The sequence below is a fragment of the Coffea arabica genome, chromosome 1c (genome assembly GCF_036785885.1).
Source record: "Coffea arabica cultivar ET-39 chromosome 1c, Coffea Arabica ET-39 HiFi, whole genome shotgun sequence".
Lineage (NCBI taxonomy): Eukaryota > Viridiplantae > Streptophyta > Magnoliopsida > Gentianales > Rubiaceae > Coffea > Coffea arabica.
In genome coordinates this window covers 46,360,768-46,386,247 of record NC_092310.1, presented here as the reverse complement: position 1 = coordinate 46,386,247, position 25,480 = coordinate 46,360,768, and the positions used below count along the sequence as shown (strand labels likewise).

At 33.5% G+C, this 25,480-nt stretch overlaps 1 protein-coding gene across 2 annotated transcripts; it reads right to left on the bottom strand.

The window, feature by feature from the left end:
- Window positions 1–15,541: 15,541 nt before the first annotated feature.
- On the bottom strand, window positions 15,542–24,018 carry LOC113720553 (GCN5-related N-acetyltransferase 6, chloroplastic-like). Of its 2 annotated transcripts, none has more exons than XM_027245314.2 (9): window positions 23,679–24,018; window positions 21,684–21,906; window positions 21,519–21,571; window positions 21,309–21,345; window positions 20,206–20,277; window positions 17,487–17,591; window positions 16,966–17,122; window positions 16,750–16,826; window positions 15,542–15,983 (listed from the first exon to the last, which is right to left on the bottom strand). In XM_027245314.2, the coding sequence occupies exons 1-9, from the start codon at window positions 23,816–23,818 to the stop codon at window positions 15,918–15,920; spliced, it is 930 nt and encodes a 309-aa protein (XP_027101115.1). In that variant the 5' UTR covers window positions 23,819–24,018; the 3' UTR covers window positions 15,542–15,917. The 2 variants fall into 2 exon arrangements, with proteins under 2 accessions (XP_027101115.1, XP_027101116.2); XM_027245315.2 differs by having other exon boundaries at window positions 21,519–21,605; window positions 23,679–23,866.
- Window positions 24,019–25,480: the final 1,462 nt, after the last annotated feature.

Genomic DNA, 25,480 nt, shown 5'->3' with positions numbered 1-25,480 from the left:
GAAGGGGAAGAGAGAGGAGGTGGTGGCGGAAGCAAGAAGGGGGTGGTGATTGTGGGTGGTATTATTAATTATTAAAAAGTACCATAACAATATTTTAATTTTAAAAAATACCACAAAATATATTCCAGAAACATCACAAAAAAAAATATCTATAATAAAAGTTTTTCATATACACTGGTACAGTAAAATATTTTTAAAACACTCCAAAAAACAACTAATCCAAATGGAGATAACCTAAGTTTATGATAAAATAAGAAAGAAGGTAAAGGTGTTTTTTTCTTTGTTGTCAAAGGAAAGAGTAACCTTGTTAAAACAATAAAAAAAATAGTACATACAACGTAATAAAGTATGTAAAATTATGCTAGTAGCTTTTTATCCTAAAATCTGTGAAAAATAAAAAATTATTTAACTATTTTTTGACTTAAAAGCAATTGACTTTATAGGAAAAAGTGCTATTGTGGGTTGACTGTGAATTTCAAATTGAAAAATAAAAATGTTTTCTATTTTTTGTGGTGACGGTGGGTATATATGATTATATGAGTCAAATTAACTTTAGTTAGAAACTAAGTTATCATATGAATTGGCGTTCTAATAGATAGTAAATCTATGTTGCAGCCATCCAAAGTAGTACTAAAGATAAATGGGGAGGGAGTGTGATATAGAGAGGCCAAATCCCTTTTGTAGATGTGTCACATTAAATCAATGTTGTTAAATTCGGGCTAGATAGTGACTCAGCAAAACTATTGTGTTAGGGGCCAACTAGTCGATTAGTTGAACCATTCTCAAAAACCAGTTGATGTCAGCATAATATCATAATTATTTTATATTTTAATAAGTTTTAGAAATATTAAAATTAAGTTCTTGGTTATGTTCGGCCAATCATAAAGAATGTTCCAAAAATATTAGACTTGCAATCAACTATAAACCTAATAATTATATATAAAAAATGTAAATTCATGGCTAAAATATGTCCATTCTCCAAAACTATTTGAAAAACTAAATTAAAATAAATTAATGCAAATTGGAATCACTGATGCTAAATTGATAATATGACAAGGATGAAAACATCTTGATTTAAAGATCATTCAGGAAAGTGAGTGACTTTGGTATTTACACTAAGTGGTAATTCAAATTATTTTTGGGAAAAAGAAGAAAGAAAATTTTGAGAATCGGGTCAACCAGTTGAACTGGATTACTAGTTTAGCCAGTTTTTGACGGTTTTGATTGGATTTTGACCAAAATAATTTTGTGCTACAAATCAATTCGGAAAGAAGGTAGGTTCACGGTCAGACTGGTTGAACCGATCAGTCCAATCCAGATCTAACAACACTGCATTGAATGACCCTAGACACTTTTAGTTCCCCATCCTAATCCAACATTTATTAGCAGTTTCCCTCTCTATATTGATTCATTTATTACATTCCTAATCAGCAATATGATAGCAAGAAAAAAATAGGATTAAATATCAACCAACTTAGGATATATATATATGTTGACTGATAACCTCTCAATGTCCACTGCACAGGCAGTAGTTTAAGATCTTTCCTAGCTTCATCATTTTCCCTCCATCCCTGATAATAGAGCAATTAGATGGCAAGAGACAACAAAGTCTGTGCTTTGGTTTTTCTGGCTGTACTCATGATATCAGCCATACTAATATTTCCATATTATATGCAGCCTGAACCATCGGCAGATCTAGCTTTTTGGTTCTCCATGATTCCCATGTCCATTTTATTGTATGTTATATTTCTTGTAATCTTTTGTTGGTGAAATGCAACAACAACTAGGCAAGGCATTGTTGCTGCTGTGCAATCCATGTAATCAGCTTACAGGATGTATAACAGAATAGCCTTCTTATATGTCTAGTGGGAATTTATAATGTGTCCTCTTCTTGGTCTATTTAGTGGAATTTGTTATCCCAATGGGATGAATTTGACTGCAATTAAATTTATTGCCAGGATGATAGTGAAAAGTGTTTTGATAGCATGAGTTTTTTTTTCCTGTTCCCCACAAGAAAATCATAGGGATAATGATATATTATAGTTTGATTAGTTATACTAACTTGATCTCTAAATAATTTAACTGTTATGTACTCTTGAAAGGTTCAGCAAATTTTAATCATGTCCCATAGGAATAAATGCAAAAGCAAAAATACTTTAACAAGAAATGCGAACTTGATCTATGAGTTATTTAAGTGAGAAAAATGGACAAGAGTTAACTATAGATCAAGAATTGGCTCGTTGTTTTGAGGAAGAAGGATTAATGCCAAAAAATGGAAAAAGGATTGCTAATTTCAAATTCCTAAGTGACAAGTATTAATAGATCTATAAAGACATATTCGTGTTTACATCAAAAGAATAATCCAAATTAAGTTTAATAATCATATACCACTTATGTTGTGTACCAATTAAAAACATTATTATTATGTATAACTTCAAGTATATTGTAATTCAAACTCTTTCCTGTAGTACTAGATATACTCAAAAGATTTTAACGTAAATTTGTGTGTCATAGTAAACTTAGCTATTATGCCCAAAAAAAAAAAAAAAGTGGTTGTAGGCTGGTCCCCCTTGCTTTTCATAATTATTTTTGCATTTCTATATTTATAAGAATTCATATTTATGCAACTGACTCAAATTGATTTATACAATTCACTCAAAATACATAAAATATATGCAAAAGAAAAAAACAAATATTTTTGAAAAATAAGAGAACAAGAGATTTAGATATGTGATAAAAGTAATATGTTTTTGTGAGAATTGTAGAATATGAATTTATTTTTCAACGATAGTGCACTTAAAAACATGTAGAAAATACAGTTGATGAATGTGAAAAAAATTAAGTATTAACAACAATCTTAGATCTTGAGGAGAAACATAAGTAAAATATATGTATTGAATCTAATTATATAAGGATTATGTTGCTTTTTTTTCTTCAGAATATTAACCTCTTCTTTAATATTCTGAAGAAAAAAAATTAAACTACCCATCCAAGTAAAATATTAAAAGTTCTCATAACTGCCATATTAATTAACCTCCGGAAATTTTAATATAGCACTTAGATCATTTATTGATATAGGTGTACAATATTGTCTTATCTGCCTATTTAAATCACGAATAACCAAAGTCAGAAGTAACACGTAATTTTTACAAAATATATATAGTTTCTAAAGCTGAGGTGTAAATGTTGAAGTCAAAATTTTTTTTATAAAAAGAAATACGTGTCAAATTATTTATTAAACATTTCTACATTTATCCCTTTCAGTAAGGAACACTGTTTTTGTTTTTTTTTGAGTTTTATTTTAAGTAAAATACCTATTATCTAATTAAAATACCTAAAATATGGTACTGTTATTATGCAAGTCTATTTGTACATCATGACTAGAGAGTGTACTAAGAAATGTTCTAACAATACAGAGGGAAGCCACGGTACATAAGTATCTTCCATAGTTTTTTTTTTTCCTCCCGTAACTACCCATCTTTTATAGTCGAAAGTACATAATAAGCTATGATAAGAGACAATTTCTTTTATGAAAAACAAGAAAAATATATTACAAAAAGTCAAGATCAGCCATAAGAGCAAGATGTACAAAGGCAAGAATACCTTGCTCCAAATATTTTGAGTACCAATAAATCAAGCATGTCTAGAGAAAGAGTGACCTACATCATTATAATGTATTCCACACCTCATATAAAACATAAGATTCAACTTCTGCAAACAGGGTGACTCGGATGACCCATGGGCTCGTTTAGCTATCAGCTGGAAGCCATAGGTGGCGAGGCACTTGGTGACCTCGTGGTTGCCGCCACTAGAGTGTGCGGTCAAGCTAAATACGGATGCCAGTGTGACATGAGAGAAGGTATTAGGGGAAGGTTTGCTAGGGATCACGAGGGTAGGTTGATTTTTGCATTCTATAAAGAGTCGGGGAGGTCGATGTACTGCTGACTGCTGAGAGTAAGGCATTGTTGCAGGATTTACTCTTCTGTTCCAGAGTTCGGATTCCACGGTTATTGGTGGAGGTGGATCCGGCGGGACTTGTTCATTTGTTAGACTCAGGGGCTTTGGCAAAATGGCTGTTATGTAACTCGTTACGGTAGATTCAGGCCCTGCTTTAGAGCTTCAATGCCACAACTAGGCACATATTCAGAGAGGCGAATGCCGCAGCAGATAAGTTGGCAACGATGGCTATCCAGGGTGATTTTTACAGCACGACTTTTCAGCAACTCCTGAGGGAGGTTAGAGTTATGATGCTTTTGGATAGTAGGGGAACCCCTTCTATTCATTCCCCGGGGGGAGGGAGTAGCCCTCTTGTCGCACCTTGAGACAGTTGTAGCTTGTAACTCTTTGTTCTCTGCCTTTTAGCAATGCAATAAAACAACGTTTTCCCAAAAAAAAAAAAAAAAAAAAAAAACTTCTGCCAACATCAGTTTACACATCTTTCAAGTGCTTGAGTTGTTATCAATCGAATGATCATCAAAAGAGTTAAGAACAACAAGTCGATGCCTTCCTTTAGTGCAAGAAACCTTACAACAACTGGATCAGTAATGCACAAAAAGTTTTGAACAGACCATTTAAGACTATTGCCTGCATGGTCCTTTAACAGGACTCGTATATATCCAGCTGCTTTTATATCAGGAAAAATAGTACCATGAAAATTAACATTGATAGAATTGGTCAGATCGAGATGGCATCCAACCATCACGATTTGAAGGCACCCCCATTGGTTGGGTTAACGATAAGAGGGTTTGACACTTATAAATTATGGAATTATGTAAAAATGGATAGGTTTAAACTAAATTTTCCCTCGACGTATATACATTACCACTGGTGTACGTTTCTCGTCAAAATACCATTTTTTCCTTGAATGACTTACCTATGGGGGCTCATAAATCTAATTTTTACTTATTCGGGGTAATAATGTTTGCTCCAAAATTTTTAAATGGGATAAAATTCCTAATATTGAATGAAGAATCTACATATACTAAGTTAACTATTGGGGTTGGTCTAGAGGTCAAGGGAGACCTCTTAAAGTCTTTTTTACTGTCAAGTTTAGAGTTCCAATCTTATACTTGGTGGTTGTGAGTGGGAGGGATGGGAGGGTTGAAAAAAAAACTAGATATGCTAAGTTAATTGGAACAGATACCATACTGGAACGTCAATTATGTATAACCTAAATCTTATCGAGAATGAACTTAAGAAAGCATCAAGTCTGGTGAAAATATATTCCTCATTTTATTTTGTTTTTTCAATAAGGGAAGGATAAGACTCAAGAAATGGAGAGCGAACAAGGAGATTTGAACCCAGAAGCTCAAATTCCTGATGCCTCAACCTTAACTACAAGACCAAGGTCTCTCGCCTGTTGTTCAAATACATTTTAATATGTTCCTATGAAAATGGCATAAAACATAGCTTTAATCAAGAAATATATTCTCAAAGGAATATAAATTGTACATATTATATTAAAAATGTGTATTTGTTTTGGTGTTTACTTTCTCAATTTTCTTGCAGCAATAAATATTACCTATATAGTAAAACACACATACACATTGATATATTTATATTTTTAGGTTTAAATTACACATTGGTATATTTAATTTAAAATAAAATTTTAAATTCAAATTGGAATCAGGTGGCACGCATATAAGCATGTTAGTGTAACACCATTAGTGTATACAGGATTAACGCATATTTTGAATCATAAACAATGATAAGATTGACATCTTCTATTTATGTGTGTTAATCATATATGTATAATAAAATAAGAGATTTTGTAACGGATGTCCAATGGGCACTCGTTAATATGGATAAGAAATAAGCTACTTAATGAATCCATTCATTATTTCATTTTTTGAAATGTTATTTTTAAGGGGATTCACATGCTAAATGACATATCTAACCTTTTCACTAAAAATAAATGTAGGAAACCAAGCACATACATTTTGTTTAATTAGGAGAATTAGAATATCATACATGATTGGCTTGTTTTGTCATTTTTAAATTTATTTTTTGAATTTTATTTCTTACAAGTCTTAAAATTTTATTATTTTGTGTCTTCTTTCAAAATAAATTGTATTTTTCCTTTTGATTTGTCATTTTATGAGGGATACAAAATTCCAAAATCATAATAGTCTTCTTATTTATTTATTTATTTATTTATTTTGTAAGCCACAATGGTCATGTTTAGGTATGGTTTAGAATTTTGGAATCTTCTAGTATCTCTTTGTAGTTAAAAGAAATAAAAGTATAAGAATAAGTCATTTCAGAAACCTTGATGGTTTTATGTATCTTTTAAAAAAAAAAAAAAGGAAAAATAATAGCATAAAATTAGCCGCATTCTTGTTCTCGGTTTTATGAAAAAGAATTATTAGATTTCAAAGCTAATGTTGGAAAAGAAAAAGATAGCTAAACAAAAAAAAAAGGAAAAAAAAAAAGAGATGGAGTTGAAGCATAAACAACCATATCAAACTTAATTTCACTGCACCTTTGTCAATTTATTATTATTTTTTTTGTCGCAATGATAGGATTCCTATAACCTAATCTAGGAAGATGGCCAATGAAAACCGTCACATATTGTGACTTTTTGTGGAAGGCAATGTTCGAATCTTTGACCTCCCGCACCAACAAGCCTTCTAGTGACCACTGGACCAAAGGCCGAGTGGCTTTTGTCAATTTATTTGAAATGGGCTTTTTTATCATTTGCAAAATTATTTCCTTACGTGGAGTTTTTAAAATTGAAGATATTACCTCTTCAATGCTAAAATTCATCAATTATGGTAAATTTATCCTCATTAACGGGGCCCATAGCTGGATTGATAAAATAATGTTCAGTTCCTTATATGGTAGGTTGATAAGTTGGACATATCTATGTTGTGCCAAGTATACTATATATCTTTTCGTCACGTGGACTTCTTTAATATTTGTGTTTTTATAAATTTTTTATTCTTTTTTGGCATTTTTGGTAATAATTAATTTCCTTCCTTTTTTACTTCCTAATTTATTGTAACTTTTAATCAATTTATTAATTTTTGCCTTATATATAATCGTATTAATCATGCATTACTAAATCTTTTTATCAATCAAATCATAGTTTTCTATTTTTAAAATCTTTCAACAAATTATGCGTAGTCCTGTTCAAGTGACGGGTTAAGAACAAGTTAATAAATAATCTGGGATTTATCTAAAGATTTTTTTAATTGATGCCTAATAGGCACTCATTAACACACTTTATTCACACCCAACTTACTATGTGAATACACATATCAATAATTATTATCGATCCTTATATTTATACACTTTCTTTAATTAAGTTTACCATTTAAAAAATTTAGCACTTGAATTACACCTTAAATTTAAAGGATGCCTAGCCGACGCTCGTTAGACAGACCCTTTAGCTAACTAGAAAGTAATTTAAAATGTTTCCTGGTTATATCCACCAGTTCTTCGATTGTTTGTATTTTTTTTGATTGTTTAAACATTTTAGAACATTTTAAAATATCATTGAACCTCTTTAAATAGTTCAACATTGAGTGATAAAAATAGTTATTTGCTTCAAGTATCGTGCTTGAAGAAATCTAAAATGACTTTGAGATAGAGGTAAAAAATGAATTAAACTACTTAATACTCAAATCAAATTCGGTTTGATAAGAGCTCGTTCGAACTTAGTTCACTAACTAGTTAAGCCAAATTTGAATAGCATTTTATATTTAATAACATTCCCTCAAACTTGATAAACAATTCGTTCAAACTCAGTTCTACCAAATAAACACGCCAATCTTGAATAATATTTCAAACTCATTAAAATAATCAAACAAGTTTGAATACTAGAGTGTTCGGTTTGATTAGATTCGTTTACACCCCTACTTTGAGATATGCTATTTCACAAATATTTACCCATAAGTAGGAAATAATTAATTCATTGGTAAATTAGAAAGAAGATAAAGAGGAATAGGTGAATGAACTCAATTTTACTCAAGAAAAATAACAAAGAATATTTCTCAAACAAAGTTAACTTTTTATAGGAGACTTAAGATAGATAGTATACTGACAATGAACTGAGTTGTAACACCAAATATTAACCGCAATATATTTTTACTGATCCTATAGTGTACAAGAACTATAAATAAAAGTATTGCAAGATTTTAGTAATAGCATCAAAAAATTATGAGAGCAACAAGCAAAAATATTTAATTTGAGACTGTATCGGCAAAACTACAAATTCTACGGAAAAGAAACGTGAAATTTGTAATTTGCTGAAAGATTTTGCTTGGGCAATTCCCAGCATATGTAGGGAAAACATTAAAAAGAAAAGGAGAGCTAATAAGGTCCTAGTTTGTAAGAATTGATATAATCATGATTGCCGATTCTATTAGTTTTAATAAGGGTTTTGAGGAAGGAATTGATAAAAATAGCCTAATGATTTCTGCATGTTGACATTTCTAAGCAATAACATAATCAATCAATGTAACTATTCATTTTTGTAGGTTCTAAATTAAAAAAAGTGATTTATATTTAGAAACTTATTTTCTCTTGACATATTCATTATAAGAAATCTAGGAAGTTTATGTATGATAAAACTTAAACTGATAATCATGCATTAATTTCAATGCAGGATTTTATTATTCATCTGACAAACTAAATAAGATTAATCCAGGTCCGAAATCCGATCCCAACAAAGGAAATTTTAAAAAGAAAAATAAAATAAAATAGATGATTGCCTCACATGGTGTTAGCGTTCCTCTCTCAAACCACCCAACCTATCCCTCTCTCGGACAATAAGTCGTTTCTACAAATTTTAAAAATAATATTTATGGGCAATGGCTATAAAAAAAAAACTTGGGGGGGGGGGGGTTTTAATATTACACCCCCCCACATCTAGGGTGGTTATGATTTGGCAGCCACGTACCTGCCATCCAGTGTTAATGCTGAGTTAATTTTGAGTTTGGTTATTCCCAGCCACCCTTTATGGGTAACAAACTTGGGGTTGTTAAACTTTTTTAGTGCTTAAAACTAACAAATTAATTTTTTTTCTATTAAACTTGTTTGATGACAAAATTCTCCTATTTTTTAACACGCTAAAATCCACTCAATTTATAAAAAGGTTCCAAATGAAGGTTACACAATCACTTAATATGTTGAATTTATAAGCTAGTTCAAATAATGTGTCTTGTTTGGATTGCAATTTCCGGAAATTTTGTAAGAAAAATATAATGTAGTGATTTGATATATGTAAGATAAAAAAATGATTGAGAAATGTGCTCACATGAAACATTGAAATTTTTTTGGTGAAAAATGGGTTTACAAACGTAATGTTTCAAGCATCCATGCACTTTCACACGTATACACGTAATCTCTTTCACATGACACGTAGTCTCTTTCACATCCACAATTTCAAACATTCATGTGCTCTCTCTCTCTCTCTCTCTCTCTCTCTCTCTCTCTCTCTGATCTCTCTCTTCCTCTGTCTCCTACACACACCCCTCCCACACGTTTTTCTTCTCTAATAAGGCTCCATTTGGGATTGCGGTGTGTTTACAAAAAAAAGCACTTTTAAGTACCAAAAATACTTTTAGGGTGTTTGGTAACTAATTTTTTGTAACTTAAGAAACCCAACTTTTGATAACTTAAAAGCATTTTTGCTAAAAGCACTTGTGTCAGAAATGTTTTTTTTGTTGTAAATCATCACAATCCTATATAATAGTCACACAATGATCTAATAGTAACATTAGTAAACTATATAATATACATTAAATAAATTAATTCAATTTAGTATTTAAATTCAATTGAATAAGCAAACATATTTGTCTTGAAAAATTTAGCAAATGAAGACTAGGAGCATAATTTAATAAGCTAGCTACTTGATTTGAACTCACAAGCAATTTGGTCCAAGGCTAGACTCGAACTCAGTATTAATCGAGTTGAAATTCATACTATTTGATAAGATATTCAAGTCGAGTACAAGTGGGAAAAACCAAAACTCGAATACTCATTGAGTCTTATCGAATTGTGCAATTATTATATAATTTTAATTATTTATTATGAAATTACATTAATAAGTGAAAAATCACAAAATTTACCAAAAAAATTGAGTTTAAATACTTAATTGAGCTTGAACTCGAGCTCTAGCTTATTTTAAGGTAAAATGAGTTTGAACTCAACTTTTAAAAACTCAACGAGTTGGAGATCGAGGTCGAGTTCAAGAATTTTTACTCAAGTAATGTTCAAACTCGACTCAATTTAATAGCAGTCCTAATGAAGACATAACAATATAATTTTAGTCTTCAAATTTCAAACTTCAGTATTTAGCTTTACCAAACATCTCCTTAGATGAAAGAAGAAGAGGGGAAGAAGTTGTTGCCACTGCCAGAGGGCCCATTCAGTTTTGTATCATTAATACATAATCCAAAATAAAGTTCATGAGTGAAGACCAACAAGGAAAATTTTCTAAGGCGCTGACTCACTCCTAAAGACCAACAAGTAAAATTTTCAAAGGCGCTGACTCAAACAAATCACTTTAATGCCAAATTTAAAGGCGTAACTAATTAATTTGGCATTATTTAGAGCTAAAAATTTGTAACTTGTGAAAAAAATCTGCAAGTTTTCATTATATGCGCACTCTACAACAAATTTAAAAATAACTAATCAATAAAGATTGTGCATAATATCTATCTTGCTTGCTCCTATAAATTAGTCCACACTAGCGAAGCAGTCTTTGCTAAAAGCTGCCAAGGTTTGTAGCTCCTAACTCTTTTTCTCTGAGTGTAGTTCTAACTGTTGAAAATTTTTTAAAAAAAGGATTTTTTATATGTGATCAAGCCTCAACTTTTTTTAAAAAAAGGATTTTTTTTATATGTGATTTTATGCTTGATTAGCAATACTTTCTTGTATTTATGAAATACTTTTAAATAAAAATATGCCATGGAAGTGAATGATTTGAATTGTGTTGGTATACATGAGAGTATATATCTTGTCTAATTAATACTCTCTGCATGCTTTTTGCTGTAGGAAAGAGCATTTGGAGTGTTCATTGTGCCTAGAACCTCAGGCAAGTAAATTTGTGGTTATCTTTTCTTTCATATCTATCCCGATTGATTAAGCATTCTTACAAATTTAGCTGCCAATGCAAAAGCCAGGTTCACATATGCAGAAGGATTTTTCATTTTATGCAGGATCGTAGGCTTCAATGTTCATCAAATTCCTGACCTCCTCCAAAGTAGAGAAATAAATTTGCAAATGATATATATAATTGGTGGATATATATTTGGCAACAGATGGAGTATTAGATGTCTAATCGGTAGACTTTATGATATGATCTATCGATTTGACTGTGTTTTCAAAATCCATACCACCTCCATCAGATCCCTAATATTCCATTCTCAAGTACTAGTAATTAAGAGTGGTATTTGCTGCATGAAAAGCAAATTAGATAGAAAAGGGAGGATTTCCAAGAAATGCATACAATAGGTATCCATTTGATTCAATTATTTGGATATACCAAATGAATCACTTTTCTGTGTCCTTCTTCAAATATCACTTTAAAAACAACCACAAGTTAGAGATTTCTATAGGTGGAGAGAACCATTGTTAACTTGCTACCAGCTTTTCTTAGCCTTAATTAGGTCATCGTTGTACTCCCCTTGTTATTAGTGCTTGGGGGATCAAGGGAGAAAAATGGGGATGGGGGTAGGGAGGGGAATGGCTACAATTAAAGGAGTGCGGGAAAATTTTAGAAACCACCACAACTAAGAGAATTAAATGGACTGGAATGAAAATGTTGTTAATTTGTTGCCAATTTTTTTTTTTTTGTTAATTTTGCGTCGCCATCGTATTTTTTTTATTTTTATTTTTGGGGGATCAAGGTAGGAAAAAAGGGGATGGGATAGGGGGTGAAATGACTAAAATTAAGGGAGTTGCTAGAAAAATAGATAGAGAGCTGAGTGAAGGCATTAATCATCTATCCATCATGAAAGAGTTCCACAACCCAAAACTGGTTTAAATTCTTCTTTTTTAGCTTTTGGCAGGTTGAAAGAAGAGGGAAAAAAAAAAGAAAAAAGAAAAAGAGATATTCACCTCGACTAATTAAGGGAAAAAAAATGAATGTATAACCAAATTAGGGAGATAAATTAGATTTTGAAGGATTACAAAAAGTTAGAAAGGAATAGTATTTTGGATATCCATTAAGACTTGAGCATATACAATAATTCAAAAGCTAGCCATCAATGCAACACTGAATATGGTTTTAATTGTTAATATTCAATTGATGCATACAAACTTTACCTGGTTCTCATTATCTTCTCTTTCAGCAAACCCCATTAATTGTTTCCTTTCAAAACCTCCTATAATCTTTTCATAATCATAATCTACCATCTTATATCTTTTAATGTACTTTCAAATTGATTCTTGGTTTTGTGTCCTTATTTGTGTTTTTTGAGCTCTCTAGCACAATTGAATATTACTTTTAAAGTTTTTGTTTATTTTCTTCTTTACCATTTCATATGCAATTCTTACTTTTTCTGCATTTTCAATATTCATTGATTGACAAACATGTCACTGTTCTAATTCTTACTTTATATATTTATTCTTAGCGATTTCTCCAGTTTTGTTCACACTTTTTAATCATTAAATTTCTATACTGATAATGATATGCTTGATTAACAGATAATTTGGCCAATTGGTGAAGCTTTGTTGATAATGGCAGAGTTGGTGATTACGCTGAATGTGGCTAAAAGAGAAGGAGATGAAACGGTGAGGAATCCTTATACTTGTCTAGCCTGCAACAAAAGTTTCAGCAATGGACAGGCTTTTGGAGGCCACAAAAGGATACACTTCTTGAAGAAAAAAGAAAAGAAGCCTATTGAGGTGATCATTCTTGATTTCTCTCGAGAGAATCCATGGTATTATAAGTGCTCAACCTGTCGAAAAACTTTTCGTACTGAAAGCTCTTTCAAGAAGCACCAGAAAAGCTCTTTCAAGGAGCACCAGAAAACTCATCTTAAAAGAAAGAAACCAAAGGGTAATGTGGAACCTTCAATCACTGCAACCTATACCAGGCCTTTATCAACCACCTCCACTGACGTAATACTAGTGCAAGATGATCCAGTCAAATTGGAGAATGGTGAAGAGCACAGGCTTTCAGATGTGTCAAAATTCTTGACCCCTGGCTGGTCAAATACTGGTAAAAGATCCCTGGTTGCTGGAGGTCTTGCACAGATTTCACCTCCTGAGGACGTGCATCAAGCTGCTAACGATCTCATTGTGCTATCTTATGGGGAAGCAAGAGCAGAAGATCTTCCTCTTAAGAAGAGGAAGATAGAGTTGCTACCTTTTGAAGAAATGGATTATCAGCATGAGGAAACTGTTCTGGACCACATGCGCAAAGGAAAAGGTCAAGGATTTGTCGCCAATTCATCAGGGGATATAAGGGAAGTAATCTCAGGAGATTTTATTTGCCAAAAATGCAACAGGTCTTTCCCGACTTATCAAGCCTTAGGTGGTCACAACTCGCATCATAAGAGAGCTGTCAAGAAGGAATCCAGAGTCAGATTTCCGAAGCCTAATGGCTCATCATCAAGCAATCTTGCAGAACGTGCTAGTGCCAGGTGGCCACACAAGTGTTCGTTTTGCAACAAGTCCTTCAAAACGAGCCAGGCGCTCTCGGGCCATATAAGACATAAGGCTCCCGTTCCCCCTGCTGCTGTTCCCCTTGTTGAGGTTGCTGTGGAGGAAATTATCGAGGAAGCAATAGTTCAGGTACCTAAAAGGGCTCATCTCTTTGATCTCAATGAACTGCCTCCACCTGAAGATGGTGATGGAATAGATGACGAGGACATGGTACAGCCAGAAAACAGTACTCCTCGTCTTTCTTGGCATGAGGGAGTTGGTGATCCTGGAAGCTCCTCAACCCCATCCCGTGGAGGAGAACTGGAGAACAATGGGGCCAACATCTAGAAGTTGCATGGTTCCAAAAGCAACTAAGGGTTTCGTAGTGGCTTAAACAACTATATATCAGTATTGCAGTTTCTCTTTAGCTCTTTTTGCGTATCTTTGGGTGTATGTAAAATATAATGTGTTAAACAGTTGGTGTTGGTCTTTTGGTTGTCTCAAATTGTTGTTGCAGACTTGCAGTTCTCTTAGCTCTTTTTGTGCACTCTTGGGCACAGTATGTGTTGTCTTAATTATGTAGTCAAGCAGAACAAAAGTCAAACTTTGTGGTTTGTTTCATCGGATTTGGAGTTTTCTTAGCTTAACCCTTTTAACTGTATCCTCTTTTAAGTTCTTCTATTACTTCAATAAGGGTTTTTGATGACAGAACTCAGAAGCTATTGATGGTGGCTGTCATGCAGCCAGTGATATAGCATAGTAGTAAGCACAGGCAGCTGATGGTGTTTGTTATACAGACCAAAGCATGTTCATATAAATTACCAAACATGAAATGATACGCTCTCTCATAAGGGTACAATTTCTCTTAGGTGCTCGTTTTTTTCCCCCTCCTCAACTTTTCCTAAACAAGAAAAACAATCTATAGCAAAGAATATTGTACATATAAAACCTATTAATAAGTTCGAGTATAATCACTGAGAATTCCTTTGACACGTTAAATCCAAGTAAGTTGATGTAGCATAGATCCAAACATCATTGAGCTTTGCTCGTTTTCTTGATTTTTTGAAATCCAAACTAATATATATATATATATATATATATATATATAATCTTCTTGTAAGACTTTCATTTCATGGAATAGAGTTAGATGTTGATCTTTCTCCCGTTGACATTTTCCCGCAAAAATGAAGAGACAACAAGAATTCTTTTTGGTCTGGCTCAATCGCCTGAGCGTCTTAGTGCTAGTCCGTCTGCGACCCACTTCCTTATTTTGCTATTAGATCCTCTTTTGCTTCTAAGTACAGTTCTTCATTCCGTTCTGAATATATATATATATATATATATATATATATATATATATATATATATTTATGGTACGTTTGAGTTCTAATTACAATAAGATCAAGAAAAATGAAGACAAATAATACTGGAAAGATCATTTAAATTTAAAAAATTTTAGACAAATAGAAACCTCGACCATGAATAAAGATATATAGGACAATCCATACTCTTTTTTTCTACTAACCGTCAATCATATCCGGCCAGTGAACTTAGGTCTCCATTTTATTAATAAAATTCACACCCTTCTTGACTTAATACGATCTGCAAAGCAGGCGACAAAAGACCAAGTGAAAACTTTATTTATTATTATTATTACCTATCTTTTATCTCCTTCATTTGTTTGGAAAGTATTTTCATTGTAATTTTACTTCCTTACAGACTGCCATCCAGCTGAGAGATTTGGACATGTTTCTACTTTTCTGAGTCTTTCATCTCCTCTATTAGTTTGTAAAGTAGTGCATCGTGACTTTATTCCATCAGAATGTATATTCCGAAATTTTGTCAGCTCTTTCAACACCCTATAGCATATCAGGTTTGTAAAAAGTCGAATACTGTAGACAAGTCTCAGCAGGAATACTGCAGGTAGCCATGAAAGAGTCAAATATTATGCAGAAAACCAACAGCACACTGGATCAAATATTATGCAGAAAACCAACAAGATACTGGGGATTTTAACATATGTTACAGATTACACAAACCTGCTGTAATTATCTTCATTTCTTGATGAGAAACTTCAGATCACAATTGAACATTAGAGGCCTCTGATCTTTGACAGAGGAATAAAAGCAGCCTCTAATTCAAGACGTAGAAATTTACATCAGATATGGTATACATTGCTTCCCTATAATCTTGTAACTGAATCACGCCAACCAAATATGCCTTAAAAAACCAACAGGCTGTTGGCATCAACTTTTGCGTCCGAAGTACTTACTGCTACAACTTCACAGTCTTAAGGAAATGATGCAACATAATGTCACAGCTCAGAGTTCCATGGACATCAGCAGCCTCTGATCTTTCGAGAGAGGAGACGAAGCAGCCTCAACAATCTGCAGACTTAAATTAGTAAGCTAAATGTACTTCTAAATTTTCACAGCTAACAAAAGCAACTGAGTGATAATGTGATTTTGCAAATGGTGTAGCCAAAGAAACTGAGTAGATGACATCTAGACAGACATTTTTTAATATCGGCATAATTTAGATGGCTCAAATCAGGTTTTCCTGCCTCCCCCCCACTTCTTGTTGTCCAAATTCAGGATTTACTGAGCTCCTTCTGACAAGAGAATTATTTCGGATAGACAACCCAATGAAATCATTCTAATTGTGATGGATCCAGGTTCACATTTAGTGCCTCTAAGCCATTATGAACTGGATAAATGTCAAAAATGCAGAAAGTGTGGAATACTCAAGCTGCATGCAGCTGGTGAATAGCATCATTCACATGAAGATGTAGTTGGTGAAGGTTCCAATGTCCTCTCTTTAATAATTGAGCTTTTCACAATACAAATAGACGCATCTTGAACTCACATCTTAAGAAAAATCTTCCTAGAGCAACAGAAGCAAAGAATAGAACGGCATATAATCATGTGGATGTTGACTACTACTGCAGGCCAGGATAAGATAAAAAACACTAAAAATGCAGAAAGAACTGACAAATGTATAAGAATTGAGGTGATTATTGCCCAAAGAACTAGTGATCAAGCTCAATTCTCCAAACCACCAGGAGCATGTTTCAAGAAGAATGACTACAGCTGTTCCATGTTGACTAATTTGCATTCAGGATATTAAAACACCATAATGGATCAAGTGCTGCACCTTAAAGCCAGTTTTTCTGTAAAGCTCTTGAGCTGGCATGTTGTCAGCATTCACATGAACAAACAATTGCTTCGTACCTGCTTGCATACAAATCAACCAATAAAGAACAACACAAGTGACAGTTACCCAGGCAAATGACACATTACAGACACACAAAGAATAGGGAGGAATGATAGTTGCAGGCACAAATGTATGTAGCCTGTTGAGAAGTGGCACCTGCTAAGGTGGCAACTTCAGTAGCCAAATGCAGCATGTTTGTAGCAATACCCTGACGTCGGGCAAACTTTGCAACACAAACATTTGCAATGTATGCATACTTGTGTGCATCAAAGGGGTCATGGCTCACCAAGACTGGTGACACTCTTTTTACCTCCTGAGAACAGCCGATAAAAAATTAAACATTGAGCTCAATATTATAGAGGAAAAATAAGCTTCCAAATACCCTTTGTAGACTAGCCCCTTCTAGTTTCCATTTTCTTTTTTCTTCATTAACACCAAGTAAAATGAAATAAATGGAAACAATTGGGAAGAAATATGTCTTTTAAAGACCACAATGAGCAAGTGTTCCAATCCAATGAAATTTGAAAAGTAGCTCATGCACAAGGCACCTTTTAATTAATTTCCCACAATATACTGTGGGAGCTGCCTTAGAGGAGGTATTTTTTATACCTACATCAAATTTCACTATTTCACCTGTATGTCTACAAGAGGATCCAGAAAATGTTTTAAGTGTGTACCCCAGGATATGCTTCTCCTTGCACAAACTGGCGAATACTCAGGTCCAAAGTGCCCACAACACTGTTCAGAACAGTTCTTCTAACATTCTTCTCTTCCTTCTTGACCTGAAATATCAAAAATACATTACCGAGGAACAGTAACCAGGCAAGAAATATTAAATTTGTTCCTCATTTTATGGACTACAAATGTTTTGAAGATATAAAAAAAGCAAATAAAACGAACAATTCAGAACACAAATGCCTTTAAGTGGGACAAAATTTAATGATAGATTTCTTAAATCACAAGAAGATGAATCTCCAACAAAAACCAAGCCCCATAAAGGCATGAGAAAAGGGAAACTGACCCCAACCAGTTTAGAAGACCTGCTGATATATCTTGATCTTGAAATAATGCTGTCCCCTAACCACAAATAAAAGCCCACTAATGCAAGCAATGAAACACCACATTTTTATTTCTTTCCCCATATTTTCCCTTGTTTAATTTCCTAAAGATAAAAGGAGTCTGCTGAATAAACATAACAAGTTTAGACTATTATTATGATGCCTGAAATTGTTGATGTTGTAGGATATTTTAAAGAAAATAGCTGGAGCTTCACGTTAAGAAATTCAAGTTTCCCAGCCCCTCCAGGTGAGATAGGTAATGTTTGACTTATTTATTATTTACCCAATACACAGATTATTTGTTTGTTTTTCTCTAACCAATAGGTTTCAACGAACTCCTCAGACTTCTGTAGGTATTCAATAACAGAAAAAAAATTCCACCCCACAAAAGCAGTGGATACGTCACTAAGAACAAGCATCTTAAAAGTCATGGACCATAAATTAAGCTGAACAATGAGAAAAAAGTCCAGTGAGGGCAAATTCTTCAGTTACATTGAAGTACTTACAAATCCTACATACGTTTCCAAAAATGCTTCCAAAATCACTTTTGTACAACTGCAACTTTAATAACAGCTAAATATTTGTGGCTGAAAGAGATCCTATCACTACACATTTTTATCCCCTCCCTCTTTGCCTGTGTCATCCTTAGAAAAAACATGCCTGTGAACTTATTATATTACCCAACCAATCAACCTCATTCAATGAAAATTGCAAATGATTACTGGAATATCCTCAAAGCAGAAAAGGACCTTTTTACAATATCCTACTTTATTACCAAAGTTTTATTGTTGTCAGGTGATATTATTGGATTTTCCTCCTTTTAATTTTCTTAAATATAACCCAAGAATTCAGACAACCCATACACTAAATATAGCAAAGTTCATAAAAAGTCAATGAAATTCTAGTTCACTCTTTAGCACACTAAACTCTTTAATTTTATAGTTTCAAGTTCTTTCTAGCTAAGTGCTATTGCTCTATTACTGACAAACATCAATCATTTAATATTGGCTTAAACAAAACAGGTATGAACATTACTCAAAAAGCTCATTTGGATGGAAACGAAAGATAAGAAAATGAAATATTTATGTTTGACAGTTTCATGACGAAAGAAAAGAAAGAAAGGGGAGCATTTGGGGAACTAAAGAAGCCACAAGGCTTTGTCTTACAGCCACTAAAACCCTTTGGCAACATGTTCACCCAAAAAAACTTAACAAAAAGATAACAATGACCAAAAATTCCTAAATCAGCAGAGGAGAGAAGCAAATCTTGCTGAACTTTCTCTTCTTTCTTTTCTCTCAGAAACTCCCAAAAGGCCTAAAGGGAAATATAATAAATTTAACTGTTTCAATATCAACTGCAAAATTTAGCCATCCATATTCCTCATTGGAGCAGTAAATCACTACTATATCATGAACTTGCAGATCCAAAAACGTCCAGCAAACACTAATGCCAGGGGCATCTACAACAAATCTTGAGAATAGCAATATCCATTTTATTTACACGTTCAAGAAATAGGTTTCCAAAAGGGACTCAAACTACAGGGCAATGTCCTCCTGCTGCTGACAATATTGCAGCACTTGCAATAGAAAATTTTTTTTCTTTTTGTTAGACATGGCAATAACACATGCAACAAAGATATTAATGCTCTGCATCCTTCCCTGCCATGCTACCACAATCACCATTAACTTTCCCACAGAAAAGCTACTATCCATGGGCAGACATGGATTGCTCTATCTCTCTTCCTCTCTCTCTGTAACCCACACAAACAAATATACTTAATCATCATGCCTCCCACTAAACCCAGACTGCCAAAGAATAAATACCTGGAATAAGGAAAGAAAACCACACAAATGGGGGACAAAGACCAAAAAAAGAAGAGATGATTGTTAGCCCCAAGAAAATAGCACGTTTCAGTTGTCCAATGGTGGTCAGTCTCCACATGCCGTTGAAACACATTTTTAGTTGTTTTTCAATCTTTTTAGAAGAGTTACTTGACAAAGTTGTAATTGGAAAACACTGTTGAAACTTCTATGATTAAAGTGTTGGTAAGATGAAAATCAAAATCAGATGGTTAAAACTCAAAATTCTGGATACTAGAATATTTTTTCAACAGTTACCCTAACGAGATTTACATGTGTGCATGGAGGTAGGCTTTTGGAAACATGAATGGCAAGGAACACAACCTACACTAGGCATCCATAAAAGGAAAAAAAAAAAAGAATCAACAATGTGAAACTTCTTTTGTTATCAAAAGCAACAATGAATACAAATAATAGACACTCTCATAAAGATAGGTTTTTGGAATCAGAGTACTTCATAAGAACTTAAGTGCACTTACAGCAACAAAACAAGTGCACTTCAATGAATTTCCTTCCTGCCCAAAACATCTCCGCTTGAGAGCATAGAACTCCTGCATGTAAGAAAGACATCAATGAAAGAGTCAATAACCAACTTCATCATCAGGATGCGGTGAGTTATAGAAACTGTCGTGACTATCATTAGCTGTCCAATCACAACGACCAATAACTTGCATGACTTTGATAACCAATAACTTGATTTTTTAGAACCAAAGAATACTGTGCAAACACATCACCATCTTTCCATGATCTTGGTATTCAATGCAACTTTTAGATGTGTCTTAATAATAGCAAAAGAGTGTTACTAGAGGCACCAACAGGTATGCTTCTATCAGCCTAACATAAAGAGAAAATGTGAAACCCATGGACACATGGAAATTGAGAGTATCTCCTCCACAGTTGAAGGGAAAGATCCTATCCTTGAACTTTTACTTAAGAAAATCCCATCCGTGCTGCTTCTGTTTGTTTCAGAAAGAGAATTCCTGTGACACTTAACATGCCTCAACAACAGAGTTGTACACTAGTTCTGACCAAGCTCCTGTCCCAACAGAATCTTATACAAAAATAAGTTCCTAAAATCAGCTTACCCCTTTTCTTACATATTGAATATAGAAGAATGCAGCTATACCTGGACCTCAATACTACAATAAGACATGGCTAGTGAACTGTAACTAATGATTAGAGTTGGCACATTGAGTCATGAATTGGCATTAGTTACAGGTGTCATTGGACACATCTAGTTTCTAGGTTTACAAAAGCTAAGGCATATGACTGCAAGTTCTGAAGCATGTTAGTGTTGAATGCAGAATAACATGAGAAACTCGACTAAAAAAGTCCTGTTTAAAAAATATTATCAGAATGCCTACCTTAGTGCCCTTTTACAGGCACAGGCAACTCAATTCGCTACAAGTCGACTGAGAGCGCTAAGAGGGTGAGGGAGAAGAAGGTATGGAATGGAGAGAGAGAGATCTAGCATTTTCTTGAAATTAGGTATCCAATACTAAGCCTAGCAGTTGAAATTTCTGAATAATAATGTAACAAGATTCAAATTAACTAAGCCATACAATAATTCTGTGCTATATACCTGTTCAGCATATTTTCTCTTATAAGTATCTACATGCCTGGAAAATCAAAATTCCAGAAAATCACATTAATGAGGACCAAAAGAGTTCTCAAATCTGCAAATAAAACAACTTCAGAAACTAAAATAGGATAAATGTCGAGGGGCTGGGGGGAGGTGCAAATAAGAAATTAAACCAGCCAGGATACGGGACACAGAGCAAGCAGAACAAACCGCATATAAGAGACTGACTCCCAATGTGCTTCTGCTCGTAACCATGCTGCTGTCTGCCATTCGAATTGAGACATGGAGGCAAAAATTCTGAAGTGCTTTTAGAAAAGTAAATTCAAGAAGAGAAATACTGTCGAACAGAGAACACATAAGAAGAGCAAAACCAACCCAATATTCTTCATCCAGAATCGTCTCACGAGCAATGAACCGACCAAACTTCCGGATGTGTGATCCACAGTATTCCTCATCAGTAAGTTGAAGCCGGTTAAAAGATAGCTCAGGCATCTTTGAGCTCTCAATCTTATGAAAGGAAGAGTGTCGGATCCGCTGATCATCATTACAATGGACTTCGAGATGCTTTAATCTAAAGTGTGAAGCAGGAAATGTATCCCTAGAAGAATTAAGACGCCAAAGAGGAAAACTATCAGATTAAATCTGTGTGCTTGTCTATTGCATGTGTGTCTTTGGTACTTGGTTATGTACTGGATAGTGGATTAGTTATTTACTAATCCTCCATGTGGTATGAATACAAGTTATTTAAGGTGTCCCATTCCTTGAGAATATCTGCTAGCAGAGCAGCTTGGTTATGTCTGTTCAGTTAATTGGGATATCAAATTCAAGCTGGAATTTGTACCTCAGTAGGAACTATATATCATGATATCGTCTTTGACGATGTATCACATCTAACATCTGCTTTATTCATTTAACTGTTTCCGAAGCCTAGTGTTATCTTTGGTGTCAAGATATAACAATATAGTAATGTCAGTATTGTGCATCATAAGTCGTCCCAAGTTTTCATAGAGCAACTGAGCAGCTAATTTTAAAAATACAACAGTTAACTGAGAGACAAAGTGAAAGGCGATGACGAAAAATGGTACTCTGTCATTTGACTTGTCATATATTGCCATCATCTTCTACAATACCATTTATCAACTTCTTTTTTTCGTTATTTTTTATTAAACCAATAGCTACTCTAATCTGTCATCCTTACATGTCAAAGGTCATCATAAACAATGAAATTGCTAAGATACAAATAGGAAAGCAGCAGAATGGGAAGTTCAGAGGGCGGAGGTGCTTCCCTTTTATGCTATATATCCTTCAAAGTATTCAAAACTTTAACCACCAAAAGAGTCAGAACCACAGATTTTACAGGATTATCAATTCTAATTATAAAAAAGAACCATTATAGCACTTGTGAAACAGCAATTGTCAAGAAGAAAGATGAAATTCTAATCTGACCATGAAACAATAAGTAAAAACATCACCACAGAAATTATCAACCAGTAATAATATCACCATAGTTTATCGCCAATTCTCCACCCCTTTGCACATATGAGCATAGTAATTTCTAGAAAATAAATTTATTTCGTACAGACTCAGCCTCCACTATTATAGGCTTAACTGCAAACACCTAAAAAAAATGGTGAAGAACGAAATCACAATCAAGTCTGTAGCTCATCTCTCCCTTCTGACAGTCATAAATATGCTTAATTGACCATCAAAACACCATATCCCTATCACTTATTTCTACTTGAACTCAAGTATGCCCGAACTTGAGCTGAGTTCCAGATCAAGCACTAGGTTAGATATGCCAATCAGGCCAAAACTCTGACTCAACTTGGCTCATTTGCAGCAAAGCAGATATCTCTGGATATATAGTGTGTTTGGATTGTAAATTATTTGAGATATTTTTACTGTAGGTTTTTTTTTTATATATGATGTATGTGAGATAATAAAGTGATTGGAAAATGTGTTGATGATGCAATCAAATCAGTACGTGTAAATAAGGTGTAAATAAAGTGAAATAATCTTCAGTCCAAAATTATCCACGAAAGGAAAATCTATCCATATAAATTTTGCTCTAAACTAAATAAGCAATAACAGCATTTAATTTGCCACATCATAAATTTGGATTTTCATTACATTATTACTTATCCATCATCATCATCATCATCAAGAAGTTCCGATAAAGAATTATACCTACAAACGTGACTAACAATTAAACACAGCAACTGCCAAAAAAGAAAAGTTACTTTTACTTCAGCATATTCTGGTCGGCAGAAATTAAAAAAATTAACTAAAAAAAGGAAGATTTCAAGAAACAAGAAAAAATAAATAAATTTAGAGGAATTAAGGAAAAATGATTAACTTTTTTCTTTTTACCTATTATTATTGAAAACGGCAAGGACGATCAGAGGTTCTTCGTGCTTTTCGTATCTCTTACGCCTCGAGAGAAGCCAAGTGAATTGCGGTGGTTGTTGCCGGACTTTGAATTCCGGCATGAATTTGCTTCTCAGCTCCATCTTCTTCTTCGTCTTTTTCTTCTCTTTTCTAAAAATTTTTCTGGTTTTTCAACTATCACATAGCAGAAGAATATATTTTGTAGGAATAATTCTGGAAGTATTCGGAAGGAGAAGAAGAAGAAGAAAAAGAAAAAGAAAGAAGATTTATGAGTAGCGATTTTGGAAATGGATAAAATGGAGGAATGGATAAAGCGCGTTCTAACGTCTGATCAGAAGCTAATTTTTTTATAGAAAGCGGTTGGCTTTGTTTCTTTGTATCTTTCGCCAAAACAAGAAAGCGGTTGATCTGGAACCGCTATCTGCCACGTTTTCTTGAGGGAAAAAGCAGTAGTATAATCTATAATGGCAATGATTTAGGGGAAAAATAGGATAAATCACCCCCAAAGTATCTATTTGTCTACTTTGACCCCCTAAACTTTTGGTTGCAACACTTACCTCCTTTAGTTTCTCAATTAAGTCCAATGTACTCCAATTCATTGGCTTTAGAAGAGTAGAAGGGGCATAAGACCTACATCATCTATTGTTATTCATCAATTGAATTTCAAAAGTATACTGGTCGAATAAATTGAATGATGAGGGGGAAAAGGATTAGAAAGTGTATGAGGAGAATTTTTAAAATTGAAGTATCTAAGGGTCATTGCCAAGTCAAGGTAAGGGACTAAAGTTCAAAATTTGGTCTATTGAAAGAAAATTTTATATGGTTTTATGAAAAAAAAAAATTGGTAAACTTAGTAATATCAAGACTTTCAGATATAGAACGGACATGTTTAATTAGATTATGCATGTTTAATATAAACATTGTAGCATTTAGCTGGTTTAACATTTGCTAATTTTGTAAACAAAATTCTAGTTGCGTGTTTTCCAAAAACTTCTAACAAATAATTTTCATAAAACATATACCTTTTATGAAAAATAAAAGAAAGATTCTCATGGTCTTGTTCCGATCTTCCTAGAGATGGATGCCTTTTAGCATTTTAAACTTCTAGAAATCTTCCAATAGATACCGTCGCCTGAATTGGCAAATATATCTATGTTAGGTTATGAGGAATGAAGATAGGCAATCCTATATTGTCTGTTAGCTACAATCCGCTTCCTCGTTTTTCTTGGAAGGGTGATTAATATTATCAACAACAAGTATGTTAACAAATCACAAATTGTATTTCCACCCCAATGATACTACATTTTTATGAAATGCCTAGTAACACTACTAAATAGTTCTAGTGGTCTTAGTGCAATTTTTTTTTTTTTTTGGAGAAGATCTTAGTGCAATTTCCAAAGCACGCATATTAGTCTGATTTGTAGATGCACTAAGGATTTACAGGTCACATATTAATGGTATGAGGGTATTTTGTTCTATAAATATGTAATATTACCTCATCCTATAAATATATATATTTTGGTTGTAAATTACGTCAAGCATACGTTCAATCTAATATAAAGTAAATTAAACACTAGATAACAAGATTACTCATCCGAAAATGACTCAATCCATGATGATGAATAAGCTGAGAATCAATAATTCCTTCTCATCCAGTCTGCGAACCAAACACTATCTAAGAAATTGTTCTCTTCCCAATTCCCATGCACATAGAATTAGTTTATTTTTATTGAGATCAATTGAATAAATAGAAAATAAAAAAAAAAGAATATACCACAATAAGA

What these genes read in the sequence shown, in the direction of transcription:
- LOC113720553 (XM_027245314.2), bottom strand. Translation starts at nt 23,818, where the DNA reads ATGGAGCTGAGAAGCAAATTCATGCCGGAATTCAAAGTCCGGCAACAA. An exon ending in GAGTCAGTCTCTTATATGCG is followed by an intron (nt 21,346 to 21,518) that starts GTTTGTTCTGCT and finishes TTGATTTTCCAG; the next exon opens with GCATGTAGATACTTATAAGA. An exon ending in ACAGAAAAACTGGCTTTAAG is followed by an intron (nt 15,984 to 16,749) that starts GTGCAGCACTTG and finishes TTAAGTCTGCAG; the next exon opens with ATTGTTGAGGCTGCTTCGTC.